A 22,582-nucleotide genomic window follows, 5' to 3' on the forward strand; every position below is an offset into this window, starting at 1 on the left:
TTTTACAGATTGTAGAAGTTTGTCATCAGTAACTTTGAGGGCACTGCATTACAAATAAAACACATATAAATTAAGTTTGTCTTCTACAAAATTAGCAAAAACTATGTACCTGCAGATTTTACAATAGCCCAAAGCTTACAAAATTATGTTTGTAACAAATAACTTTCAATTTATCTATTCCTGGGGAAATCATCAAATGTTTGGCCCATATCTTAATGTGAAAATTTGAATAGTATTGTAGTAGGTTTTTGTTATTATCAAAAAATATTTCCTATTTTTTAAATTCTTGTTTCAGCTGTTAGAATTTCCACTTCCAAAATTCATCATTCTCCTTCTTTTAAATACATATTTATTTAGTTTTTTTTCTTTAACTAAAATTGGAAGGAAAAAAAAAGAAAACTCTCATGAATATCACAGAGAAACGTGAAGTTTAGAAAAATGAGCAGCGACGTTACAAAATCTTGAATTTCTACATCTATCTACAAAGTTGACGCTTTCAGTGGTCAACGGTCCCATGGCGCCATCTGGCGTCCAGAATAGGGAACAACGACGCTGCTGCGTAACATCCGGCTTAAACATGGCTGCGCCCTGACGAATGTCACACTCTCTTGTGAGAAAGAAAACATTTTGGTAATATTTGCAGGTCGATCAACAGTGGAGCGAAACATCGAAAGGAGAAGGCTGTGACTATCATCTGTGCGTCATTCTCCGTCCTGAGAGGTTTTTCTCATTTCTTTATCTTACACTTAAAAATAGCTTAGCATCGACTGGACCGCAGTTTTGCTATTTACAATGCAATGACATTTATACAGTTTTCTTTCAGCTTAAGCCGAGTTTAGTGGAGGAAACTACATACTATTGTAGTAATCTCAACATTTATGTCAGTTTAAGCGTGTCTTATTTTCTGCAGGGTGTTTCATCATGGTGCATTTATGTGAGTATAAAATTTAATTTCCTTTTTTGATATAGAAGACAGTTACGAAGGTACTCTGCAAAAAATATAAACCACCGAAAACATAGTCTTTATTTTGACCTTTGCTAGTTTTTCGTCAGGTACCTGTCATCATATTTACATAATTGTAGATAAAATGAGTACTACATTTCAACCTTACAGCTTTAGGAATCTCCTTATCAAATAAATTCCTAAAATAACTCTGGGAATTCATCATTAATATAAGAAACTAACATTCAGTAAGACAGAAAAAGCAGTTTTTCATCATCTAGTTGGAGGATATTTGCCGTCAGAAGTTGTAGCTGTTGGCAAAAAAGAAAGAAAAAAAAATATGTGCATTATTTAATTTACACTGATCCAAATAAATTTTCTACAAAAAATTATTTTAAATAGAACGTAAACTATAATTTGTTTGTATGAAAGTTAATTTTTATCAACAGAAGTTTGCCATATCTCACTCATGCAATGAGTTAATTTAAGAAGAAGAAGAAGAATCATGTTTTCCTCTGATGGTCCTTTTTGTCCTGATGTCCTCATGCAGCGTCCCTCCTTTTGAAGAACTACCACGCCGGCTACGTCGTCATCCGGCTCGCCCTCGCAGGCCACAAACAAGCCAACCGACCCTTTTATCGCATCGTGGCGGCTTACAACAAGAGGTCAAGGGATGGTAAATACATCGAGCAGCTGGGCAGCTTCGACCCGCTCCCTAACATCTACAACGAGAAACTTGTTAGTTTCAACTTCGACCGGATCAAGTACTGGATCGGCTGCGGTGCTCACACTTCCAAACCGGTGGCCAAACTTCTAGGTGTGTGCTGACTTTCTTTGACACGAATTGTAGCCTGTGACAAGATTACACAATTTTGTTGTTGGGCAATTCAGTTAATTCATGAGGAATTGTTTAATCAAGGAGGTCCTTACGTAACTTTTCATCAGCACCTGCACCTTAGAAACTGCTGTGAAGTTCTTTACTTTATTTTCTTCTGAGTTTTTTTAAAATTTCTTTCATATTTACCTCTTAAATATTTATGTGCATTCAACATTACCTGAAGCACCTTGATAATGTTCTTTGATTCAAAGGTTTGTTGAAGAAACACAGTTCCTGAAACTATCAGTGGATAAAACTAAGTACCGTATTTTCATGACTATAAATCATACTTTTCATACTTTGGCTGGTTATGCAACTTATAAGTGTTTTTTATTCCTCCTCATGACAAATTTTTTGACATGTTAAATGTTAATTCATACTGACGGACATGAACCAAGAATTAGAGTTTCTTGGCGTTACTGCCAAATACAAATGTACTCCATACTTTAGTGATTTTTATTTGTAAAATAAAGTAAAGCAATGTATAATTTCCCTTTCGCTACTTTAAGGTTGGTCTAATTCATGAAACACCCCTAAAATACCTTGTGGTTTTATCTGGAACACGAGTAAATCCATAGAAAGTTTAGTAGCCTTAATATTTTTGCAAGGCACTGTGAATGAGCCAGGCTGTATCTGCTTCTGAACTTTAAAAACAACTTTTCTTTCTTACATCATCAGGGTTGTCTGGGTTTTTCCCCCTCCATCCCATGACGGTAACGGAGGCAGAGCGTCGAAGAGCTCAGGCGAAGCTGGCAGAAACTGCCACAGGAACAGAGGAGGAGAAACAGGCTGACGTGTGATTGGATCAAAGGGAAGCTGCTGTTTGAAAGAAAACTTATAAAAACACATTTTTCTCTTTCTTGGTGGACTGCTCAAAACAACTGATCTAATGTCTTGATGAACAAACTTCTTCAAAAATGTGAACAACTCATAATGTTGGGGGGAAAAAATCAACAGCTCTGAGTTGATCGTAGATTGACAAAGGCTGTATCTTTTGGTTATTTTTTTTATTATTAAAAAATGTGTCATAACTGCAAGGCTATACATGTTTTTATTAAAAACTTTTTGCCCCTTTTGAAATTCACTCAAAATCCCTTTGTCTCATATTATGTCTTTTGGTTTATATATTGGAGCCATGTCAACGAAGTAAAGTTGCAAGGAGTTTGTGTTTGTAGATGGGGTTGATGGCAAACACACAAAATCCTTTTAAGGATCACTAAATATTTTTAAGAATAAAAACTCCTCCCTTCACTATTTTTCTGAGAGTCGAGACAACATTAAACTAGATTGAGATCACGGACAGAAGTGGCTGCTGAAGTCAGTTTACAGTCACAGTAAAATGTTGATTCACCTGCTATGAACTTTAAATGTTTACACAAAAGGTTTAACTTAAATTGCTTCTGGCAAAGACTAAATAAATGAGTAGAAGGTAAATTTTGCCTTCTACTGAGCAGAAACCTAATTCATTACAATGTATTTATTTAAAAATTAAGAACAAAGCCAAAACTTGGAAACGTAAAGAAAATTGAACTCTGCATGCTTTTATAGCTTGTAGAGCTAATTCAAATAAGACAGTTTTAACTGGGTGTTTTCTTTTTTAGTTCATTGGTATTCTCTGAATAAAGTAATATCTCATTATTGCAATGCTGAAGATTTTAGCTTGTAAAGTGAAAGAGTAGAGTGAAGAAGTAGGGCCTCCATATAGTTATCCATATTTATGTGAGCAGGGATAAGACATTAAACAATGTTGCATTAAAAAAATAAACCCATAACTTTCCTGAAGGTCCTCTAGAGAAAAACAAAATCAGTTTCTGGTTATACAAAGAAACATCTGGAGCGAACAGTAGGGTAAGACTTAAATGCCATCAGTAAGATTGTGCTTGTGTTTTGCTTTAGGTGAGCCTTGCTTTCATCCTTTTCTTTCATAAGAAGTTATAGTTATAGGAAAAGCTAAAATTAGGGGGAAAAAACAGGTTTAGAGAAGTTGTGGACATTCAATAATTTGAGTCTTACATTCTTCATTGGTGGTAAAATGTGTCTTGGTTTATAATTCATAAATTTATGAGGAGGTTTTTAAAGGTTGCCTTTAGTTAAACCTTATAAACCCTCCTTGAAACTTACTGTTCAACCAACTAAAATTAACCCAACGTTTACCAGGAACCAGTTCGTCATAAGAGAAGAAGCTGCTGATAAACTGGCATAACTGGGAGTTAATGGCCGACTGTCAGGTTTAGGAATCTCAGTATATTCGTAATTTCATGACTTCCTTTAGAACATGTGTGACAAAAGTCCCTTTGAGTCTCCATAATGAAGTTACAGCTTTAATAGTTTTGAAATAATGGTAATTGTTGAACGTTATTACAATAATGACACAGCTTAGAGAGAAAGGGAGACTTTCTGCTGCGACATTTTAGCAATGATTTCCTAAACAGCAAACAGAGGTGTAGATGACTTTACAAAACCTCTTCAGACCTCAGTCAAAAGACCATCTTCACCTTGTCACAGCTTGTTTCTTTTTGTTGCTATTGATATAATTTGTTACACTGACTGTGATCATGTCCAATAAGCTATTTATGGAGCAGATGCTGAATTATGCAACTGTAATATGTTTAGTAAAATATTATTTCAATAAAAGTCATAAAACCTTCCCACTTGTTTCTGTATTGAAATTAAAGAACGAAACAATTGTAAAAATAAATAAATTAAATTTATATATTTGAGAGAAAGAAAATGTATGCATCATAAGGTTAATCTTTGTTTCAATATTTTAAAATCTTATTTTATTTTCTACCTGTTTTGGTTATCATTTTTACACAAATTCAGCATAAAAGTTTCAAACCAACACTAGCTATTAGTTTCCAAGAACAGCTATGCAATAACATCCAAATTAGTAGAAATCGACACTGCACAGATTACAGACATAATCTACAAAGATGAAGATACAAATACTGGCTGCTGTGGTCTTAACCTGTTTACACAATTTTTATTTTTATTTTATTTTATTTCAATCCCACCTAGATAAAAATCTCTTTTGCAAGAGAATCCTGGCCAAGACAGGCAGCAGCACACAGAGGTTACAGAACGTTACAAATAATTTGTTTCTTTTTATCTACGGAGTCCCTCAGAGGCCAAAATCCAAATTGAGGTTCCTCTCCATTTAGTGACTCATACATACAGATTTACGGGAATGTTGCTCTCACACCATGCAGAGAGCAACATGGACAGCAGATAATTGATAGTACCCAACAAAGTAACCAGAAATCCTGATCTTTTCAGAAAATAGTAATACAGTTGGCAGAGCAAACATCACCTCTGGCTCTGTGTCAGTTGGCCTCTTTTCCTATTTGTAAACCTATTCTGTACTAATATAGCCATTTCATCCCATCCTCCTTTCGTTTTGTACCCATTTCCATCTGCTATATGACATTAATTTTGGTGTAGTCAAGTATTTTCGTAAATGGTGGAGTTAAATGGCTGTAAAATACTCAAACCATTGAATTAGAAAGTTTGGATTCCACGCTTTTTCTATTTGGTTCTGATTCTTGTTGCTGACATGATAGATTATAGACTGTGATGAAAGCACTGTAACTTCTCAGTGATCTTTTGCTGTTCAATGTTATTTATTGGGCTCGTGCAGCAACGCGTCCTTACAGAGAACTATGAGTGAGTAGAACATAGGAAATTACTTATAATCTTTAGTTGTAGAAACTACTGCAATACCTTTAAAAGAATGAAAGTGTGAAGGGTTGAAATGGCCAGAACTCAATTGTCAATATGTCCATGATGATGCAGCATCGCAAAAAAATAATAATAATTCTTTCATCTTGCACCTTGTAGCTTTTCATCCATCCATCCTTTTTGATGTTATATAAAGGGGCTCCTATCAGCTGGACCCATTGGTACACTGGCCTGGTGACAACTCTGAAATCTTGAGCTGTTGCCTGCTATCAAAGATGATATTAAAATCAAAGTGGAAGTTTCTGGAGACATTCAAGTCAAATTCTGTAGGAAGGATCCCCCTTTAGAAAAACCCAGCGAGCAAAAGAACCTCAACATTTGCATGTAAATGGGATTGGACCTATCTGCCCCCAAGTTGCAGCTGAAATGGAGAGTGAGAAAATGAGCATAATCCCCTCAAGAGTGAATATGTAACAGAATATATAACTACATGGTCGCAAACAAGTCTAGGTGCTAGAGCACTAGCAGCAGGGGCATGTTAAAAAAAACTTTCACATGTATACACACACACACACACGCGCACACACACACACACACACACACACATGCATACTAATAAGGGGCCCAGAATGGAAGAAGACAGAATGAAGTAGAAGAGATTATTTACTACTCTCTTTATCGTACACAAAAAACTGTACTTAGTGTATATTATCAGAGTGTAAGGAATGCAGAGATTAAATTTACACTCAAAGAAAAAGCTGTTAGTTTTTTAGGTCCAAGAACTTATAATACCATAATTTTGAAAATGATGCTTACTGATATACTGTACTTCTAAAAGGGAACAAAAGGGTAAAATAAACACATGGGGGACCAAATAAAAACTGACAAAACACATAGTATTGTATAGGTGAGAGAACAGTGTGACCAGAGCTTTCAGATTGGGACCAAAATACATTAACAGATGTATATACAGTATATTTTTGTTTTGTACCCATTTCCTTAGTCCATCTGCTATATGACATTAATTTTGGTGCAGTCAAGTATTTTCAGAAATGGTACTCAAACAATGGGCTCTTTGCAACTGCTGCGCTGACGTCACAACCACATGCGCAAAAGCGGCTCTCTTTTTTCCGCTTTGGGTTACCATGACAGCTAGAAAAGACAAAGTCTTATTTCAGACGCAAATAAAACAATACTGTGAACATTGCTGTCTTCCTAATATAATGGGCTTTTAAGTTTTCATGGATTTCCAAGCGGTCCTGAATTAAGAAGACAGTTAAAGCTAACGCCGCACAGCAAAGTTTGCAGCCTTCACTTCACTCCGGATCAGCTTCTTCAACCTAAAGCAGAAGGCAAAGGAGCCTCCTGTGTTATTTCCATGGAATCACTTCTGTATTCAGCCTGAAAGAGTTTATGGGAACGAGAGAGCAGACCAGAGCCAGACAGCCGAGCTACTGATCTGCCTGTACAAACCGCTGTGAACACCGTCCTGCTTCACAAGAACCATGCAAAACTAATAAAGCAAAATAACACGGAGACCTTAAGGAACACGGCCATATTTTTCTAAAAGCAACAACTCTTAACCTGAACAGTCAGCTGAACTAGAACTCCGACACCAGAGCTAATGTTAAGCTCTGGGCTTGTTGTTCCTCAGGCTTCAGAAGCAAAAAGCCTGAACCGTAAAATCCCCGTTACTTGGTCTCTGACACTAACGACACTAAACCACATAATATACTTCAACATAAGGTAAAAACATTGTCCGTTAATGAATGATGAAACATGTTTAGATACTTAAATAGCACGTTTTTACAACAAAAATGTCTAGCATAAGCTAAAGCTAATGTTAGCCACAAAGTTTAAAGAAAGTAAAACTCACCTTCGTATCTGTGTATAACGAGGCGAACATGTTAAAACCTTTCTCCAGCTTATTGTCGGGGCTTCGGATCGATGTTCATCATTAATTGTTACCTTGGACAAGCCCTGCAAATACTGAGTGTAAAGAGCCTTTTTCAATAGATCGGAAAAGATTGAGCCGCTTTTCCCCGAACGCGGAAGCTGAGGTGCAAAGAGCCCATTGAATTAAAAAGTTTGGATCCCACACTTTTTCTCTTTATTTTGGTTCTGATATGAGAGATTTTAGACTCTGATGTATTGTAACTTCTCAGTGATCTCTTGTTGTTAATGTTATTTATTGGGCTCAGGTAACAACATGTCCTTATAGGACGATGAGTAGAACATAGAAAAAATACTCTTAATCCTTAGCTGTAGAAACTACTGCAATACTTTCCCTGGAAGATTTGAATTAATTCGTAGTTTGTGTGGAAACATTTTGTTGTGGCTGGGAGGTTCAGGGCTGAAGAAGATGAGAACGAAACTCCTGACAGCGTAAAAGAATGAAAGTGTGAAGGGTTGAAATGGCCAGAACTCAATTTTTGTCAAGTATTTTGATGTGGGACATTGAGAATATATCTACACTAAAACGTTTACTTAATCTACTCCTGTTAATGCATTCCAGAGATTAACTTTAAAACATTATATTTGTATCACATGGGTTCTTTGCTCCTAAGCAGTATTGACTTGTGATAAAAATTTGGTAAAAGTATAATGTCTGTTTTAACTACAGCTTGGAAAATATTGACCTGGGAAGAAACATGTTATTCTATCTTTACTTTACCTAATCAACTATTTAGTCCCGAAACATCTACAACAAAGATACCTATCACAGACTTTACTGATTCAACATCGATCACTGCAGTGCAGTCCACCAGTACAACACTTCCTATAGAGTTGACAATCTCGCCCATCACAAACGGACTAACTACAACAACCAACGAGGGTCTAACAGCATCATCAGCCACCACTTACTTTACTATGACAACCCCAGCTGAGCACTCTGAAACAACCAAATCAAGTATAGCTCCACCAACAATTAAGGCAACAAGTACACCACTGTCTTCCCCAACAGAAACAATGTCTACATTTACTGCCACATTCCCACATACTGGAAACGTACAGACAACCCAGTCAACCTCATCACAAATTAGTTAACTTCGACATCCACAATGCTGTCCCCAAGTACGGAGGATTTCCTGACTTCCAACCCAAGCACCTCTTCTTTTCACCTCCCACATTTCTCAAACATCTTCAACTACAACTAGCTCTGAACTCTTGAGTTCTCCCGACACATGTGCAACAGAGACACCTTCTACCACCAAGTCTGCATCTATTGCTAGAGTGGAGTGAAGTCCACTACTACATTACATTTTACTCATTCTTTAACACAGTTATCACAATCAACATCATTGATTAGCCAAGAAACACCAACAGCAAAGATGCTTTCAACAACACCAATATCTTTCAGTTGGAAGCACTTTCCAAAAAAGCTGTCCCAGGAGCCTACAAGGCTGTAGAAGTTATAAAATGAACGTATGTTTTTCTAAAAAAAATTCCTTACTAATATGTAATGAACATTTGATAGTTTTTACATTTAAATGCAAGAATTTTGTCTTTCATAAATACTTTATGTTTATTTTGCAACAGAAGGGGAAGCGTTGTCTCAGAGAGCGTGGTGCTGTACAACTATCAAAACAATGAAACTCAGATACAGTTTCTCAACAATCAGCTTGATCGTGTGCTGACTGACATCTTAAATGACACCATGAACCTCTATAATATCTCTCAGGTTTTTGGGAGTCAAGTGTTGTTTAGTGGACTAAGCCTGCCAACACCTTTGATTACAAGTAGGTTTTATCTCAACAAATTTTCAGTAAATATTAATTCCATGACTATGTTCTATCTAAATTATTGGTCATTTTTCATCAACCAGACATTACAAATCTGAAGCATTTCATCAGCTGCTTCCAGTTTGCCAACTACACTGCTGAAATTATCAATGGTGCATGGCAGTGGACCTTGTAAAACAAATGTTGATTACTGTAATCGACATGGAGATTGTTTTAATCACATTGATGAAGGTCTCATGTGCAGGTAAACTAAATTATCTGATTTAGCCTTATTAAATATTAAACAGTTCAACTCTATTTTGCTATCATACTATTATTGGTGTTCTCATGTATTTTTCAACCCAGGTGCTATCAGACCAGTTTAGAGCAGTACTATGGTCCAAGATGTGAGTTTTTCTGCAGATGGTTCTGGTTTCTATGGAGAACAGTTTGGATCTCTGGCCTTGGCACTCCTGCTTTTGATTATCATAATCACCGTTGTTATCATCAGGTGGGTTATTAGTTGTCAATAATCAACCAAACTTATACAGCTTAACATAGCCCAATAATATAACTGGCAACTTCTACATTAATTTTTGTTGTTAACCATTTAAATATTATTTCTTTTAGGGAAAGGAACTGTGTAAATTGACTCCTATCTTTTGAAGAGGATTTTTATTAAAAAAGACTATTGGTGTTTTTGAACAAAAATTAAATATTTTATTTAATTAATATAATGAATTCCAAATTTAGATTATGAAATCCTAATTTATACCTTTAATTTTATGTTAAGTAATCTGTCATTTACATTCAAAGTATCTGTAAATTTTTATTTTTATTTATGTTGATTTTTATTCTATTTGCATTATTTTTAATTTGTTATTTGTTTGTGAATTTACTTTTATTGTTCTTTCTATTTGTGATTTTCTATTCAGAAACAAGATTTTAGATATGCTTTTATAATTTATACTTCAATCATCTCTGCACTCTTTAGTACTTTTCCATCTTTTATTTGATGTTATTTTGAGCTATGTTGTCTTTTGTTTGATGTTTGGTCTTGCTTAGCTCATCACTTTTGTGTTTGCATTTTATTGTCTCCTATTTTTTTCACATGTGAAGCACTTTGGATTTCTTTTACTTAACTTTACATGTGGAATTTCCACTTATCCAGAAATTAATATTGATTGATAAGAGCAATATTAAACTGGAAGTCTTGGTCACTGCAATAACTGGATGTTAATTAAATACTATCAAATTTAATTAAAGTAAAAAATATGGTTGATAAAAGATTAATACTTTGTGTTGCACTTTCCATACTTAGAATACTTTAAAATGTCTGTATCTTGGGCTGCACAGTGTAGTTGGTAGCACTGTTGCCTTGCAGCAAGAAGGTTCGATTCCCGGCCGGGGTCTTTCTGCATGGAGTTTGCATGTTCTCCCTGTGCATGCGTGGGTTCTCTCCGGGTACTCCGGCTTCCTCCCACAGTCCAAAAACATGACTGTCAGGTCAATTGGTTTCTCTAAATTCTCCCTAGGTGTGAGTGTGTGAATGGTTGTTTGTCCTGTATGTCTCTGTGTTGCCCTGCGACAGACTGGCGACCTGTCCGGGGTGTACCCCGCCTCTCGCCCGGAACGTAGCTGGAGATAGGCACCAGCAACCCTCCCGACCCCATTAGGGACAAGGGTGAACAAAAAATGGATGTCTGTATCTTTTTTTAATGGATTTTTTTTTTCTTTTTGCCGCATCATCCTTGAGCTGGAAAAACAAAAGTTGTTGCCATTTTTGTATTGTGGACTAGGAGCATACAAAATCACCTCTAGGGTCACAAATGGCCCACACTTTGGACACAACAGTATATACTCTGGGCCTGGTGCCCTGCGCAAAGTGTGTGGAAAAATGAAGAAGGAGAACTCTCTCTCGAGTCCAAGCGTTATTTTAAGCCTACACGTATAATACATGTGATCCTCTCCATTTGTTTAATCTTCTATTTTACATTATTTGCTTTAAATTGTTTCATGGTGTACCTTTCTTTTAACCTCCAGCAAAACGAGAATGCGTTGATGTGTTGAGGGATGAATAGATGCTAAAAGAATGAAGCTGTAAGCAGTTACTGACAGTGACGTCAGCTGCCATGGTTCATAACTAAATGAATAGTTTGAGTTCACCACAGCAAACCTCAGTTCCAAAACTAGAGAGCGTGTCCGCTTCCTGAACCCGTAGCTGGCAGTCAGTTCAACAAGAGAGGAGCCTGATAAGTAAATCCTCTGCTCCCATTCTTCTTTCAGATAATCTCTAATCCAGAGGTAAGCCTGCAGTCTGTGAGTCCAATGCTCAAATTGAAGGTTATGGAGCTGTTGGGTCTTTAAGATATGACCGGTTTTAGAGTTTGACAGGTGATCTGAGATCACTTTTGCTGTAGTCTTATAAAGAGTCAGAATGAACAGTTTTTAAATGATGATTTAGATAATTAGAGGCAGATTTAATCCAATATACCCTGTTCAATGCTTGAGCCCAGGGACATAATCTGTTCAAATATATCTCTGGCTTAGTAGCACTGGAGGTGAAGGTACTGCCATCCAGAGAAATTTAATAATAGCATTTTCCCTATAACCTATTCAGTATCCAGTAGAAATGTGTCCTCTTATTTTGGAAAAGATCTTTAAAAGACCTGCTTCTTGCACTGAACATGTATTTTTACTGTTTTAAGATCTGGGGTTGATATATTTGTATTTATATTTTAAATCCACAGAAAATTCACAGAAAATTATGTTTTTGTTTTTGAGGGGGCGAGTTTCATTGTTTGTTTTCTTTTTTACAGACTTGTTTTCTCTTGTTTTTTATTATTTTGTATTTTAAGACCAACCTGTCAGTGGGACTAGATATGGAAATTAACCCCTGGACAATAATCTCACGTTTTTGCATGCAAATTTTCCAAATCATCTATTGTCGTTTTAAAAGTAAATAAATAAGTAAATTGAACTAAACTGAGCAGAACTTTATCTAAGACCCATTTAAGCTTGACTAGAGAGTTCTGGTTTATAAAACTTTAAATTAGCTTTGTCTCTATCTAGTGTCCAAACACTGGAAACATATTGACTAATTTATTTACCTTCAGTTTATATGTCTTTTTCATATGGCGCCCTGACTTGAATAAATTTTAACCACCAGCACTTCATGTTGGGTTAAATATTTAACACTCTGTCTCCCTGCCACACCAAATGATAAGAAAGATACAAGCAAACATAAGAGGTATTCATTTGGATTTCTGAGTTATGCACATGGTACAAGTTAAATGTTACCTACAAGAGTGTAAACAGACTCTACTATCTTCTTTTTGTTGTGGGAATTAAATGTATATATATAGGCCTATATAGGGTTATTTCACATACATTTCAATTCCCTATAGGTCATTATTTCTCATCAATTAGCTTTTTGTTATTTCTTTTTTTATGCAATTTGCCTGGCTTATTATCAAATTCCCAAAATAAACTGGGAGAAATGCTGGAACATCATTGTTTCTGTATGTACTTCATTTATAAGTAATATTGATAAATTTCAATTATATGCAAAAAGCTTTTTTTTTTTTTTTTGCAGCAACTCAGTTTGAAAAGTGAAATGTGTTACACGTTACGTGTACTATACATTTATTATTAACAGCTTTAGTTTTAACTTCAAAACATTTTAATGGCTTTTAGCTGCTTCATCCATCTATTGCCCATACCCTCTTATATTTGTAGGGTCAGTTAGAGTCACATCTATGTACAGACGTCATTGGGCAAGAAGCGGGTTAAACCCTGGACAGGTCACCTGTTCATGCAGGCAACACAGAGACACATGCTGATTTAAGTATACACTGTGATTTATTGGCTGTTTTAGTATGGCTGAATAACCTATTATCCATTTGGATTCGGGGAGTACTGAGGGAGAATCCAGAGAGAATCCACTTTGCAGAGTCCAGGCCAGGGTTTGAATCCAGTCGACTTAGAGCTACGAAGAAACCCTAAATTGGTTTTTCGAAAAAATCAGAATGACTAAAATAATCAGAGCTATCATATCCAAATGGTCCTTATTAGATACATTAGTTACGAAGAACTGAATCCAAACATATTCATGTAAGGTTGTGTGGAAGAAAAAAGTGTGGTGCACTAAAAAATGGATGCCGCATACAAACATGGGCTGCAACTGTTGTAATCCTCATGTTAAGCCACTCCTGAAATAGAGACAATGTCAGGAGTGTCTTACCTGGGCAGAGCAGAATAAGGGTTGGCGTGCTGTGAGCCATAAGAATCCAAATTAGAATAAACGCTGGAAATAAATTCAGCTTTGTTAAAGAAATCTATATATTTTACATTTTTAATTGAATAAATGAAATTAGTTAATTTTAAATCTTTAAAATTATTAGATCCAACTTAAGGTAATTATCTTTCTTAACACAGAAAACACAGGCATGCCTTGCTCAAGACAGCCAGCAGAGGGAGTGTAACAATAGCTGAATCTGTGGCTGGACTCATCATAATAGTTGTCATCCAAAGAACAAGCTCCACAAGTCAAACAATTAGCGAGAACTTTGAGGTCAGAATAAAAGTCTTAAGCTTGAAATAAATTCACTCACAGGAAGTTAATTACTCTGAAAACAGCTTAGTAAGGAAAGACAGGAAGTCGTGACCAATTTTGGAGCATAAAATAAGGAAAACAGAAAGAGGACAGAAATAGATTGACATGCTGAATGATTTACCTTTAAAATATCCCGTGGGCAAAGTTTTAAAAATATCTACCAAAAGATAAAGCCGACAAAAAAAAAATACTTCCTTCTTACTATAATGATGCCACTTTGTGTATTCAGATGCTTGTCACAAACTTTGCTTATTAACTTCCAGTTCAACAGATGTTTAAAACAAGCAATCTGCCTTTCTCAATGCTAAAGCTTGCCTGAGTGAACCAAGTAAAAAGGCATGTTCTGAGTAGATCAAGCTGCCACCCTTTGTTGCAAAAATAAATTTTAAAAAACACCTAATCTAGAGAATCACAAATTATTGTGCATGTCTGAAAGGTTTAACTGAGTATAACATGACAGCAGTTGGTCTGCAGTTTATTTAGGGGATATTTGACTTTTGCCACCTGGACTCAACAGAAGAATAAAAAATAATAATTACTGTTAAAATGTATAAAAAAAACCTTTGTGTGCAAAGTTGGTTGACAGGGAACAGGAGAGCAGTCATGCAAGGAGGAAATTGCTGTTTAACCAGGAAGAGGAAGATTTTACACCTGTCACTCTTCTTTCTCTGGATGGAGGCCAGTCACAATAAGGCACAGCATGAGGGCGTGTGGGTGATAAAACAGGCCAAACAGCTGAAAGGAACTGAGTTCACGCTGACAGATTCAAGAAACAAGACTGAAGCAAGCTCATAAATAAGTCATTTTATTTTGGCTTTCTTTTAAAAGTCTCAGCTATTCATAATAACAAATGGAATTGTTAAATACTGTACAAAGCATACTGAACTCTCCCAGTGCATTTTGTTTCAACCACAGCAGAGAAGTTATTTCTTGATACACTAGTCTTCATTTAGTTTCATTATTTTTCATAAGACATACGAATACCTTAAGATTAAATAGTGTGTGATGTAAACATTTCAAACATTTAGGTCAAAAAGCAACATTATGTTTGGTGAGGAAGAGGAGGATAGAGGGGGTAGACTTCAATGACCGACTGACCTCAAAGGTCATGTTTCCCAAAAACTGAACACCGTGTTTGATACAGAAGGGGCTACTTCAATACATGTGCTACAATTTTCACAACATCCGGGTGCTTGGTGAATAATCTACAACAATAAAACTCATACGTCTTTCCTGGCTGCCAGCAGCCAAAGTCTTTCAGGCCACACCCACTGCAATCACGTAAAGCAAGGAATGCGTGTGCAGAACAGGAAAGTCGGTGTCAGGCAGGCAGGAGGTTGAATCCTGCACCGTCGCTGTATTAACTGGTTGGACTGACATCCCTTATTGCAGATCTGCCTGATTTCAAATCTATTTATGAATATTAGGTCAAAAGTCAAGTCACATATTGAGCTGGGGGCCTAAACTTTAATATTTTAAAACCGTTTTGGACAATTTAAAGGAAAAATTGAATGAGTTGAAAAATGTCGTAATACTTTCTTCAGAACGTGACCAAAAGTAATGCTGAGCTCAGTTTGACTTGGAAGTCAGATTTAGAGAATGACGTGTTGAGTGGATTCAAAAGATCGGAAAAGCTTGTGGGATTGAACAATACAACTAATAATATATTCCTTTCCTTCTTAAGCAAACTCTAAAATGAACATGTTCATAAAAATAAGTATGTATGTCAGTGGTTTAATACAACACACACTATCAGAAGTGCTAATAAATAGCTTATAAACACACTTTCCACTATGTGTTAGATGTGCGACAGCCATATTGGATATTGGTTTGAGGCATTTCTGTTCCCTTTCTGACTGAGACCTCGGAAAGTTCAACTTTTGAGCACAAACAAGAATAACTATTGCTTCCTTTAACAGTTTGAGAAAACTTCAGTAAGGATGCATGAACACAATTACTGTGCAACCTGGACAAACCTGGACACAGACTGGAAATAAATGAATGTGTGCAAAAAAAAAGAAACAGCACACAGTAACAGGTTGTGTTGACAATTCTCTACATATTGCAGAAAGTCCACCACTAAACGATTGTGAATCACATGCACAAACGCAAACACAAATACTTTCATCAACAGACAAGTTCTCCATATAAGCTGCACCAAAGATTCCTTTGGAAACAAGCATAGCTACCAGAAACAACGTGCCATGTGGGGAAAACACAGAACGAGTAGAACTTGAACTACATCACGTCAAAGTTGGGATAAAACATCACACTGATATCTAGGATCCTTCATTTCATTAAAAAGTTCACTGGGATGGGGTTTAGACTTCATATATTAAGTGTTACATGGTTTACATTTACTGACCTTTTGTCCCTTGTAAGATACAAAAGCAGCATCACAGAAAACCCCATGTGCATTACAAAAAAAAACATCCCCACCATTCCAGACACAAAACACTGAGCACATAGGGTGCAAGGCCGGCTTGCCCCTTTTGATTGTACCACATCGTCAATGACAATGAAAAAACAAACAAACAGTACAGTAATGAATGTCACGAAATAAAATCATATCAAAAATAAGCTCTACAAAATTGAATGTTGATCACAATCCTTAGTCCGACGAAGTATCTTAGTTGTGATAGCTGTTCAACATTACCAGTAACTGTATACAGTGCACACATACCCTGTGAGTTAAAAATATGTGGGGTATTAAGAAAAAAAACTGTAAAAAGCAGCAGTTTGACTGTTGTTAGCGTCTGGTTTCACTATTTTGTCGAGTGTTTTTTTTGTTTGTTTTATTTATTTTTTTGCTCATGTACAGTCCTCCTCCTTCCACTAGAACCTCTCAAACTAAACTAGATCTACTTTCCTCTTGGTGTGGCAGTCACAGGACGAATCTGCAAACGAAGACCGCTGAGACAGAATGTAGTAATGAGTGTTGCTGTCGCCTTTCACAATGATAGGAACGGTGCATGCAGAGCCCTCACTGTTCTGTCTATTAAAAGACCGACAGCTAACGTACTTGGGGTCCGGCGCAAAACTCTGAGTTTTGGGCATGACTCCCTTTTCATATGTGGGGAGGAGGCTCTTTGGACTTGGAGTGCGGGAGATGCTTCTGGGAAAATGGTCCCTTGGGGGCAACTTGGGTGGTTTATCATCGTCGCTGTAAGCCCCTGAGGAGACCTCTGCTGACCAGCGGCGCGATTCTGTAGTCTTGACCATGCGAGGAGGGATTGGGGGTGGCACCTCTGGTTTGTCTGAACCATTGGTGTAACGTTTTGGACAGAGACGCATAAATGAAGGTTTGTGTAAAGAGCCCGCAGGGCCAGAGTGAGAACGTCGTAGCTTCCTTTGAGCTTTGTCCTGTGGTCGTGGACTGGCATGCTCTGGTGGTTCCTGTCGCTGCTGTTCATGCTGTTGTCGCACTTCCTGCTGATGATATGCGTGATGGTTATGGTGCTGGTGTTGGGGTTGGGGTTGGGAGTGCTGCTGGATATGTGGCCTTAAAGGGCCATCGTAATAAGCATAGTTTATCTCCCCGACATTTCTTAAGCTCCTTCTGTGGGAGAGTCCATATCGAAAAGGAGAAGATTTGGAAGACCGTTCATCATTGGAGACAAGGCGGCAGCTTTCATCTTCACTGGTGAAAGATTCCACCTCATGATCCATAGCCTGCTCAGTGGAGATGTCCGTTTGTGGTGGGATGGGTGGCAGGGGCTTTGAACATCTAACTGGCGTTACAGGTGGACTGTTCTCGTTGACAGAAAGCCTCTGCATGTCATCTGCAGGACCCGGGGTGGATGGTTCCATGGCGTGGGACAGGGACAGATGGGAGGGTAGGGATTTCTTCTGAGCTAAACTCTGAGACTTGGGACTGTATTTCAGCTCTGTTGATAAAAACCACAGTACAACAATCACTGAATCAGTGAAACAAGGCTTTAAGATAGGTTACAACTCCATCTTTCAAAAAAAAAAAAAAACATAATCCAACACACACTTACTCTCATGGCTTTGGGGCGGCGCTTTCTGCTGAGTTCGGTAGCTCGATTCTATGTGGCGGTCCATTGTAAAGTAGAAACTGTAAATTAAAACAATATATTTTAGATTTTCAGAACGTCAAATCACACAAGCATCATTTTTTTTTGTTTACAACACTTCTAAGACGAACCTGAACTGCTTCTCCTCAACGTGTCACACGTGCCTAAGCCCTGATGAACTTCGAGACCCAAACACTTACTTGTGTATGGGTTCCTGGTGGTAGCTCCAGGACGGTTTGGATCCAGCCATGCTGTGACAGTAGCTGCCCCGGAGGAAGGGGTTTTCTATGGGAAGAGAGATCTCCTGGGTAGTCAGGCCCACTGTGGACATGCTCCAGGCACAGTCGGATCGCATCAAAGCGAGGAAACACTCAGATCACCGGGCCGGCTGCCCCTGCTTCTCTCCTCTGTCTAAAAAAACACACACAAAAGGCAGACTTGAGGAGGATGATGGTGAAATGAAGACTGAAAGCAAAAGAAGACAGAGAGGAAACCCCAACACAAAACGTCAAGCAGTTCATGACTGACAAGATCCTTCTCTAGGAAATATTCTCCTCTTTGTTGCTTAACTGGCGCAATTTTAATATTGTTCTGTTTTTTAAAAGAATAAACATGGAAATACTTTATCTCAGGTATTGTAGCTTCACTCCGAAAGCGACTAAGATACAAATGAAACAATTTTAAGTCCGATCTGTATGTTTTAGACTGTTTGTGCATACACAAGCCAGAGAGCCAGAGCCAACTTTCAATTTTCTTTTCTGCACCTCACAATGGTTCTAGTTGATTTAAAACACGACTGTGCCACGCACCAGTGCCGCAATCCTGCTCCTCCTGAATAGGAAACTATAAGGGGCTCCTCCTGTTACCGCAGATAGACTGGATGTTGCAAGAACTCCGAATGTCAAGTGACCTGAATGCTTGTGTCACGACAAGTATGTGTCAGGCCTGAGTAAACAGTGAATACAATATTCAGAGGGGTGGAAACCTCGCAGCGTATTGATATTTCTGGGGTCAGCTGTGAGCGCTGGGAGCAAAGTTTGATCTGGCTTTTGTGTGACACTGAATTTACATTTACATGTGTCACTGTCTAAGCAGAGCTGTGCTTGGAAACTGCTGCGGAGAGTTTATAGTTTGTTGTAAAAATCTGGCAAGTCATCATAGATAAATCCCAGATCAAGACATACTTAGCCAGTTTTTTTTTCCATTTTTCACAAGAACAGCAGAACCTCCTGTGCAGCAGACGAACACTGTCAGGTTGTATGAGGTCCTGAGCAGAATCTGACTTGGGACTATCAGAACCAAGCTGAGTTTAAATTTGCTTTGGATGTTGGAGCTTGAGTGGGTTCTTGTTTAAATCACTTTAGATCTGCCTACCAGCAGCGATGCAGGACAATAATGTTGCATTTCTCTTCATTTTATCTGGTTGCATGAGTATTAATTAATGCAGAGAGAGATTAACTATTTTGTCACCTGCTTAATGGGATAATAACCACAAGAGAACCAAACAAATAGTTTACGCCTACAACTTGTAGAGTTTTCGATGCCTGACAGCCATATTGGATTGTTACAATTCTGACTTTAAGGAGAATTCTTGTTGAATTTTCCACAGGAATCGCAAATAGGTTAAAGTTTTGTCCACAAATAACCATGAAAAAATGTTCTAATTTTTGTTTATGTCCCTCCTAATAGCTACAATGAGCATGCAACCTCAGCCTGGACAAAAGAAGCAGATATACTTCCTATATAGTTATGGTGTTTTCCACAGTATAACTATGGTGTATTAAAACTCAGATATGAAAATGACTTGAGCAAGTTGACTCAAGTTGGAGAATCAGTAAAATTTGTCAATTATAGCTGTGCTACTTACTGTTAGCATTGCCAGCTAATAACACTGTAATTCTGTAACACTAAATAAATATGTTCACCAGTAGAAATTGTACCAAACTATTGGCCCCACTGATTTTATGACATGCAAACTGTCTAAAGAGCTACTAAATAGTTTATAGCTGCAACTTTAATAAAATGTAAATTGTAGATATGGAAGTTGTTTATCTGTTTAAGGAACAGAGAGGCAACATTAAATCGACTAGAGATCTGAATCGTCAGTTTTGATTTGATTAGCTCTGATCAATGGTAAATAGGTCAAATAGAGAAAGATTATAGCTTATTTAATTTCCTAGTTCATTGAATTCATGGTTGTATTTATTTGTATTTGTTTTGACAATGTAAAACAAACTGAAATTGGCCAAACTCAAACAAAACCAGAACTGGGTGTCTGCCAGAAAAACCTGTTCGTTTCTGTATGCAAGTGACCGCAGCTCACAAACACGCAGCAAAAAAAAAAAAAGATTTAATTTGCACCATTTATGGCTCTGTTAGCATACTTTCAAGTTGTAAAGATTTTGCCAAGTTTGTTTGGCAAACTTGGCAAAACAAGTTTGCGGAAGGACAAGCCATTTTGAAGGCTTGTCCTTCCGGAAGTTTGGGTGCAAAGCAGTTGCAAGGTTTGCTTATGCTGCAGGCTTGCTGTGACGGCTTCTGGTCTCCTGAGCCATGTATTTATGTGCTGACCTGACAGCTGCTGAGAAACAAAGCTCTGAAACAACAGGAAGCACGAGGACCATCGAGACAAGCCAAACTGCCCAACAAGGCATGCAGGAGCCCCAGCCTGCCCCCCCTCCTCTTCTCCCACCTCCTCATGTCCTGGGCTGCCGATTCGGTTCGGCGGAGACGGGAAGCAACATGATCCTCGATAATGAAGCCCCTGAGGCTTGCGCTTCCTCTTGCAACAGGTGCAAAGACAGTCCATTCTGGCAGCTAACCACAGGCGCATTTACAGGCAACAGGATTAAACAAATGATGTACCCCGTCTCCTCAAGAGAAATTCTTTCAGTCAATTAATTCTGACCTTCTGGCCAGACAGTGTGGGCTTTTTATGGTTGTAGAGTTGGACAAACTCTTGCTTAAAAGGGTAATAATAATAAATTGACACGGTGGTGCCAATTTAGTTTATTTCCCTCTGGTTTTAAAAGTTGGTAGTAGAAGTCGGAGTCAGAGCTTGAAAGCAGCGGTTCACACCCCGCTCATGATATCCCTGCAGCAGTTTCCGAGCAACCATACCCGCTCTACCTGTGCGGCAAGCAAACAGCGCGCACACCCCCTCACTTTACCGGATTGAGATAATAATGGTTAAAAGCCCTGTAGCAGCCAAGTGAGTCACGCCACAACACAGAGGACAGATATTTGGCAAGCACAGTGATGATACACAATGAATGATTACCTTTTCATGTGTAGGTGGGATATATGTCAGGAATTGATATTGCAGCCCCTGAATTAAACGCGCAATTTAAGCAACACTAATATGATTATTCACTCGTTTTTAAATTGTTGTACATGATTATGAATCTGCTTAGAATTTCTAGCTCATCTGTCAGAACTGTAATCAGAAACTCCAATTTGGATTAGATTATTTATTTTATTAAAAATAAAAAAAATAGATGGAAAAGAAAAGTAAAGCAAACAATCGTAATAATAAAAGAAGTGTGATCTGAAGCTGCATCAAGTGTACCCTAAGCAAAAAATTTAAATATCACATTATGGACTCACCTAAATAACTCCTCTGATCTCCCTCGCTGACTGGCCCACAAACAGTCCTTTTGTCCTTATAAATAACGATCTGCTGCTTTTCTCTGGGTTTAGCTTGAATTTGTAAAGTCTTCAGATTTCTAATGCATTCAGATCAAGACGCCTGCAAGTTGGCGGCGCTCCGACTACACTGTGACACTTCTAGATCCCTCCAGTGTTGTATTGAGAAATGTTTTATAAGCTCCACACCATAGAGACACGCAGGCTCCGCCTCTCCCCTCTCTTAAAGGCGCAGTCCCTCTTTTTAACCAGAATTATCTGGCTACACGTCACTTGCATATTGATTGAAGAATCGCCCTTGAACCCAGGCATGGGGTAACATTTAGGTGTGCACTTAGATATTTAGTTGGCGCACAATAAATGAGGCATAGTTAGTTAGAAGGTAATTCTTTATTAGTGGGTTTTACCTGCATGCAATAAACTGAGAGACTATATCTCAAAACAATAGCTATTGTGAAGAATCTGGCTGTTGCATGCTCAAACTGATTAGATCGGAACCGGCCTGTTGAACATGCAAACTTTGTGACTGGTGAGGGCCTCCTGCTCACCGGAAGAGCACTTAAATATGGGTAAGGTAGGTTTAAAAACACATTAGAAGAAAAACATCTAACTTGAAATCAGTCTCATTTTGATACAAATGATGCATTCCCTTTGTACTTGCAAGTCTGATTTTGACTCCAGCAGGAACTACGATAAAAACCCTCCTTGAAGTAGGATTTACTACTGAGAAAGCTAAAGCAGCCTCAAGTTCAGTATCCACGCGTGTGAAACATAGTGAAAGTTGGCACTTCTGACAGATTTCTTATTAAACAAGAGGCGCACATAGTACCTTATAAGCATGTCAGTGTTTGAATTTTTAAAAGGAAAAGATATACATTATCTGCTTGAGTTGCTATTAGTAGTTAGCACAGAAAAAATGAGCATATCCCACAAATCTTCCGGCTTGCAACCAGAACTCACTTACTTTGGGTGGGTCTTCTTCCTGGGTCAGAGGTCCAACTTTAGAGATGAACCAAGTGAGCCACATTTTAATATTTCCTTCTGCTCTGGTCACAAACACTCACA

At 37.8% G+C, this 22,582-nt stretch overlaps 3 protein-coding genes across 5 annotated transcripts; 2 read left to right on the plus strand and 1 right to left on the minus strand.

Moving 5' to 3' along the window:
• Window positions 1–544: 544 nt before the first annotated feature.
• Window positions 545–3,781, plus strand: mrps16 (mitochondrial ribosomal protein S16). 2 transcript variants are annotated; one of them, XM_028004098.1, is made up of 4 exons: window positions 545–720; window positions 911–934; window positions 1,494–1,760; window positions 2,499–3,781. In XM_028004098.1, the coding sequence occupies exons 2-4, from the start codon at window positions 922–924 to the stop codon at window positions 2,618–2,620; spliced, it is 402 nt and encodes a 133-aa protein (XP_027859899.1). In that variant the 5' UTR covers window positions 545–720; window positions 911–921; the 3' UTR covers window positions 2,621–3,781. The 2 variants fall into 2 exon arrangements, with proteins under 2 accessions (XP_027859899.1, XP_027859901.1); XM_028004100.1 differs by having other exon boundaries at window positions 548–696.
• Window positions 3,782–8,683: 4,902 nt separating this feature from the next.
• On the plus strand, window positions 8,684–9,872 carry LOC114135452 (uncharacterized). The gene is given in 8 exon segments (XM_075410482.1): window positions 8,684–8,713; window positions 8,809–8,924; window positions 9,039–9,238; window positions 9,325–9,403; window positions 9,405–9,485; window positions 9,587–9,638; window positions 9,640–9,731; window positions 9,851–9,872. Coding segments are annotated over 8 exon segments (672 nt in total).
• Window positions 9,873–14,619: 4,747 nt separating this feature from the next.
• errfi1a (ERBB receptor feedback inhibitor 1a) lies at window positions 14,620–21,667 on the minus strand. 2 transcript variants are annotated; one of them, XM_028003224.1, is made up of 4 exons: window positions 21,479–21,667; window positions 18,073–18,283; window positions 17,837–17,913; window positions 14,620–17,722 (listed from the first exon to the last, which is right to left on the minus strand). In XM_028003224.1, exons 2-4 carry the CDS (start codon window positions 18,225–18,227, stop codon window positions 16,686–16,688), a joined length of 1,269 nt encoding a protein of 422 aa, XP_027859025.1. In that variant the 5' UTR covers window positions 18,228–18,283; window positions 21,479–21,667; the 3' UTR covers window positions 14,620–16,685. The 2 variants fall into 2 exon arrangements, with proteins under 2 accessions (XP_027859025.1, XP_027859026.1); XM_028003225.1 differs by lacking the exon at window positions 21,479–21,667 and having other exon boundaries at window positions 18,004–18,118.
• Window positions 21,668–22,582: the final 915 nt, after the last annotated feature.

Source organism: Xiphophorus couchianus, chromosome 20, assembly GCF_001444195.1.
Source record: "Xiphophorus couchianus chromosome 20, X_couchianus-1.0, whole genome shotgun sequence".
NCBI lineage: Eukaryota > Metazoa > Chordata > Actinopteri > Cyprinodontiformes > Poeciliidae > Xiphophorus > Xiphophorus couchianus.

What these genes read in the sequence shown, in the direction of transcription:
- mrps16 (XM_028004098.1), top strand. An exon ending in ACCGGTGGCCAAACTTCTAG is followed by an intron (nt 1,761 to 2,498) that starts GTGTGTGCTGAC and finishes TTACATCATCAG; the next exon opens with GGTTGTCTGGGTTTTTCCCC.
- errfi1a (XM_028003224.1), bottom strand. Translation starts at nt 18,227, where the DNA reads ATGCGATCCGACTGTGCCTGGAGCATGTCCACAGTGGGCCTGACTACC. An exon ending in CACCAGGAACCCATACACAA is followed by an intron (nt 17,914 to 18,072) that starts GTAAGTGTTTGG and finishes TTTAATTTACAG; the next exon opens with TTTCTACTTTACAATGGACC. An exon ending in GCCGCCCCAAAGCCATGAGA is followed by an intron (nt 17,723 to 17,836) that starts GTAAGTGTGTGT and finishes TTTTATCAACAG; the next exon opens with AGCTGAAATACAGTCCCAAG.